Source organism: Armigeres subalbatus, chromosome 2 (assembly GCF_024139115.2).
Source record: "Armigeres subalbatus isolate Guangzhou_Male chromosome 2, GZ_Asu_2, whole genome shotgun sequence".
Taxonomy (NCBI): domain Eukaryota; kingdom Metazoa; phylum Arthropoda; class Insecta; order Diptera; family Culicidae; genus Armigeres; species Armigeres subalbatus.
In genome coordinates this window covers 152517068-152522035 of record NC_085140.1, presented here as the reverse complement: position 1 = coordinate 152522035, position 4968 = coordinate 152517068, and the positions used below count along the sequence as shown (strand labels likewise).

At 40.6% G+C, this 4968-nt stretch overlaps 1 protein-coding gene across 1 annotated transcript; it reads right to left on the bottom strand.

Annotated features, from left to right (window-relative positions):
- Positions 1 to 2349: 2349 nt before the first annotated feature.
- On the bottom strand, positions 2350 to 4745 carry LOC134211034 (tyrosine aminotransferase-like; the record flags this gene model as incomplete). The annotated part of the gene is given in 2 exon segments (XM_062687566.1): positions 2350 to 4013; positions 4050 to 4745. Coding segments are annotated over 2 exon segments (1035 nt in total), but the record flags the coding sequence as incomplete, so codon positions are not given.
- Between the last annotated feature and the right edge of the window lie 223 nt (positions 4746 to 4968).

Here is a 4968-nt window from a genome sequence, read left to right as displayed (position 1 = left end):
GACAATCGCTCGCTCGAGTTCAGCACATAAGGGATAAAGCACTTTACTGCTCCCTCGTCCGATCAATACTTGAATCATCTGCTGTTGTTTGGTGCCCTTTCCAAGTCACATGGATCGCAAAAATTGATTCCGTTCAACAAAAGTTTGTGAGATACGCTCTCCGCTTTCTTAGATGGCGCGACCCGACGATCTGGCCACCGTACGAGCAACGTTGTCGTTTGATTGGCATCGAACCATTGGAGGTAAGACGAATAGCCGCTCAAGCCACGTTTGCTGGGAAGCTGCTCACCGGAAATATAGATTGTCCAAAATAACTGTCGCTACTTAGTCTGTATGCGCCTGAAAGACCTCTTCGTCAACGTTTTTTTGACGTAGAATTCGTCTTTCGGTAAGATAGGGGGGTCATTCAAAAGTTTCAAATTTGGGACCGTCACGAAAAGTGGTCAGGAAGTTAGCGCCAATAACTCAGCCGTTTTTTCAACGGATTCTGGAGATTTTGATATGAATCGATTAGTAAACTCTCTAAGATTTCATACAACTATTGTAAACAATTGATTAAATGCATTTCACTATTGAAAAAATCAATTTCGTCAGGTAGTGTTGAAATTACACTTTTTCAGTAAATTGCCTACATTTTGGCTATTACCCATCCGGCATGAATATGCACAAAATGTTGATGACCGAATTTCGAATCCACTATCGCATTATACGTAATTCTACGTTCAATTTGCGGTCGTGTCTTTGATACAACCTTCTACTTTTTTGTATCTAGTACCACATACTTGTAGTTATGCACTACACGAGCCAACTCGGTCAATCAGCCGGTGCTTCAACGAGTTTTTCGACCTGTTTGACTTCAACGTACCAGTCGACGTGTTTCGTCATCGGAAACTCAACTCTTTCCGTACCGTTGGCCGTAACCAGCTAGCTTAAGTTTTTATTCATTTAGACATTTTATTGTCAGTTGGATTCTAATATATAAACAAATAAACAAAAAAAGAAGAATCGTTCAAGAAAATTGTTTCCTGATTCGAAGCACCTATTTATGTTGATGTTCAATTTTCATTGAATTGCAGCGAAGCTTATTTTGTCCATACAATAATTATCGCATCGCATCATGATTCGTTGGAAGAGATCAAAAATATGCCCATAACATTTATTTGACCAAACCGACATAATTTATTGCAAATTACGATTTGTAGTATTATTAATGTGTTTCAATGAATTGAATGTAATCGTCAGTAGTGCCCACCATCAGAAGAAAACACGTCCCATTGTGTACCAATAATCCAGAAAATATGATCCGGAAACAACCCTGAATAATAAAACTTCATTGCGTGGGCTATTACAATGGTTTGAGTTAGTGATAAAATGTCTCCTTCTTAGCTAAATAACTTAATTGGAAACAGTTCAGTTTTAACTTTTCTTTTTCCAATGAAAAAGACAAACATGAGGTTTTTGACACATTTCCAACTCATGACAGCACTATGGCAGTATATCACCGAGAAAAGTCAATCCAAGATTCTTACACCTTGAGCCAATCTAGCGGATAAATTAGTTCATGACAGTACTGACTGACAGATGTATTGCTTTTGCTGGGAGCTCAGAGAATGAAAATTATAACCCTGACTGTCAGTAAATAGTTCATAGGCTGTGAGATGTTCAGCATTTTATTTCACTGAAACAAGATTCCGATTTTGGTGTGAACCTATATTGCGAATGTTCCTCAATAAAGTGTAAACTACAATAGAACTACTGCTATACAGCCTATGATCGCATATCAGTCCCATGCTTGCTGGATTTCCTATTCATATGGGACAAATATGCGATCTTGGGCAGTATAGCTACTATAGAACACTTTAAATTGTGGGCAAGACACAATATATGCACCACACGAGCATGGAGACGCATGGTTGCTAACCACGGTGTATAGCGAATCATTTTTTATAAATTTTTACAATAAAAACACAAACATGTATCTCTAGAACGGCTTTGTTATGCCAATGTTTGGATATGGTATGTAATATGTAATATTAAAAATCTTTCAATTGGAAACGAAAGACTGTAACACCGTCTTCTACCAGAGGTCGTAAAGACCGAACACTTAGCACCTAGCATGAGACAACGGACACGACACATAACACCCCGTTGACCAGTGGAGAATTTCTTGATCACGAAAAGTTTCCTCCTTACCGGGGCGGGAATTAAATTCACATTCCCGAACCCATACATAAATGGAGTCGTTGAAGACCTTACTGAGCAAATCAAGAATAATGGGCCAAACACATTGGATACGTTTGCGTGCGTTTTGACAATTTTCCCATGGGAAAGCCAAATGTTCAAGTGAATCGAAGGATCCCGCTTTTATTTGTTGAGAAAGCTTTCTTCAAACCTAGGTATTGTGCCTTGCAACAAAATGACACCTTTCGTAATCATTTTCAAGGCTTTCATAGATGTGTATAATTTATCCGCAGTACAAATAATACGTACTATCAAAACATTTATCGCCAAAATGATTTACTTGAGGGCCTACATTTTTTTTCTGGAGGCATGTTTTTTGAAGGCAACTATCTGGCGCTTATTTTTTGTTGTGATTGGAAATAAGCGGAGAAGGAGTTTTTTTCATGCACGATACAATATGTTGTTCATTAGAAGAACGGTTAAGGAAAATTTGCTTCAATTACTGAAGTAAATTAGACAGCTGCTCAAGTGGTCGGGGCTCTGCTAAACCACACCAAGCGGCTTTTTGACGGATATCCAATTCGATCTGTGATGAATTGAATCTGTTAAACGATTTCTTGGGCAGAAAAATGGGAAATTTCTTGCTGGCACTTGGTGCGGTTTGGCAGCACCCCGGCCAAGTGTGGGTCCCTTTTTCTGGCGGAATAATTGGAAGGAATATTTTTCCGCAGCAGGAATATTTTTTTGACAGCTCAATTTAATTTATACTTTGCAGGCATTATTACGGTATGGAATTTGCTCTAATTTTCGAAGTAAACAAATATAAAATAAATTTCCTGGGATGCTGGGAAGTTAATCAGAGGCCTTTCTTCTGAATAAAAAATAAAAATAATAATGTTAGTGTTATTGAAGACTAAAAAAACAAAACATTCAGCCAGACTTGAGCCAATCTAACGGGCTTTGAAAGCCAAATAATTTGTTGGGGATGAAAATATACGATCATTTCTATTTAGTAGAAGTGAACATAAAGTTGTGGATGACTTTGGGCACTTCTTCCATTCAGATCTCCTTCTTTTTACAACCTTCGTCGCGCCATTGGCATCAGTTTTCAGACCACCAGAGAGTTGTTCACGAATAAGATTTGTATCAATGTATCGATGGATCTCTGGATCTAGGATATCTGCCAGTATCAAATAATGACCGCATTACTCCTTGATATACTTAAAGATTTTCGATTTAGTGGGAATATGTTGCTTTGCACAAGTAACTGTGCTCTTGCAAGAGCTTATCTTGTTGATAAGTTCTGTGGTTGAAACTCACTTGTTTTTTGTTCTAGCTCTCCCCAACCCGCTTTAGGATTTCATCGCAGCACCTCACGTCACTTATTGCTGTGTGTGCAATGAATTACTTCTTGAGAAGTGCTCATAGCGGCACGATTTGAGTTATTATGGTATGACTGAAGGGATTTATTTCTCAAAATCAACCATCTGAGTTTAAAAAATAAGAAAACCTTGCTGTTGTTGTTCCATAATGGCATCGTCCAGCTTGTAGTGCTTCTGGCAAAACTCTCCCACGCGCTTACACGCTTCGACAATCATCTCTTCCGGGACGGTGAGCACGATACGGATGTAGTTCGGATACTCGAAGCACTGGCCCGGCAGGCAGAACACACTTTGCTCTGCAACAGGAGCTTGCACGAACTCTAGATCTGTCTCGTACTCAGGGAACCGTTTGATGTCTATGCCAATCATCATGTACATGGCACCACCGGGCATGACGGGGTGCAGTCCGCGAATTTGTTTGATCGACTTGTATGCCAGTTCGGCATGTCGCTATGGAGAACAACTGGAAACTGGATAGTAGAATACATAAAGTGTTGAAACCAAATCATCGTAGAACGCTGGAGGAGTGTTCTTCAGGATATCCGGTAAGGCACCCTGGACTAGGGTGTTGGCCCCGAGGATTCGCGCGGACAGATTAGCCTGTCCCTTGCGAACGTCCTTGAACAAGTTTTCCCAATCGTGAATCACAATCCACCACATGCGCCATCCGGGAACCAGAAAACGTTTGGTCAGTCCACCGCATGATAGTACCGGTACCTTCTTGGATAACTAACTGACAGCGTAGAACTCCTGACCCGGGAATACGAAATGTTCGTAAATTTCGTCGGCAATGATAGGCAAATAATGTTTCTCGGCAATGTCCAAGATGCCTTCGAGATGGGTCTTGCTGAACACGCTTCCGCACGGGTTACTCGGGTTTGTCACGATCAAGGCGGCCGTGTTGGCATCAATCAGCGATTCCAGTTGCACCAGGTCCACTTCCCAGTTCCTATCCGGCATCAAGTCATAGTAGCGGCATTCAACGAAGCCCTCAGCCAGGGTGCGATAGATAGAGAAACCCGGCCTAGGGATCAGAATGTTTTGGCCCTGTCCAGCTAGAACGGAGAGACACAAGTCCAGCGCACAGCTGGCACCACTGCACAGGATGACATCGTTGGCCGTGACATTGCCCTGATGCGAGACGTAATTGGCCCTGACGAAAGCGAGAAAACAAAATGAGGGTAGGCTGATGCTTTTTTATTTCACCCAGCAAGGGATATAGGACGTCAATTTTAAAATGCTTATTAAAGCGTTAAAACACATTTTAGCCGAAAATTGTTCATTTTTTGGGTTAGAAATTTAATTTAGTAACACGAAAGTTGAATTATTTTGATAAAAAAACATGTGTAGATAAAGAGCCTAACATGTAGTTTTTCAAAATTCTAACCCTACGTATTTAAAAGTT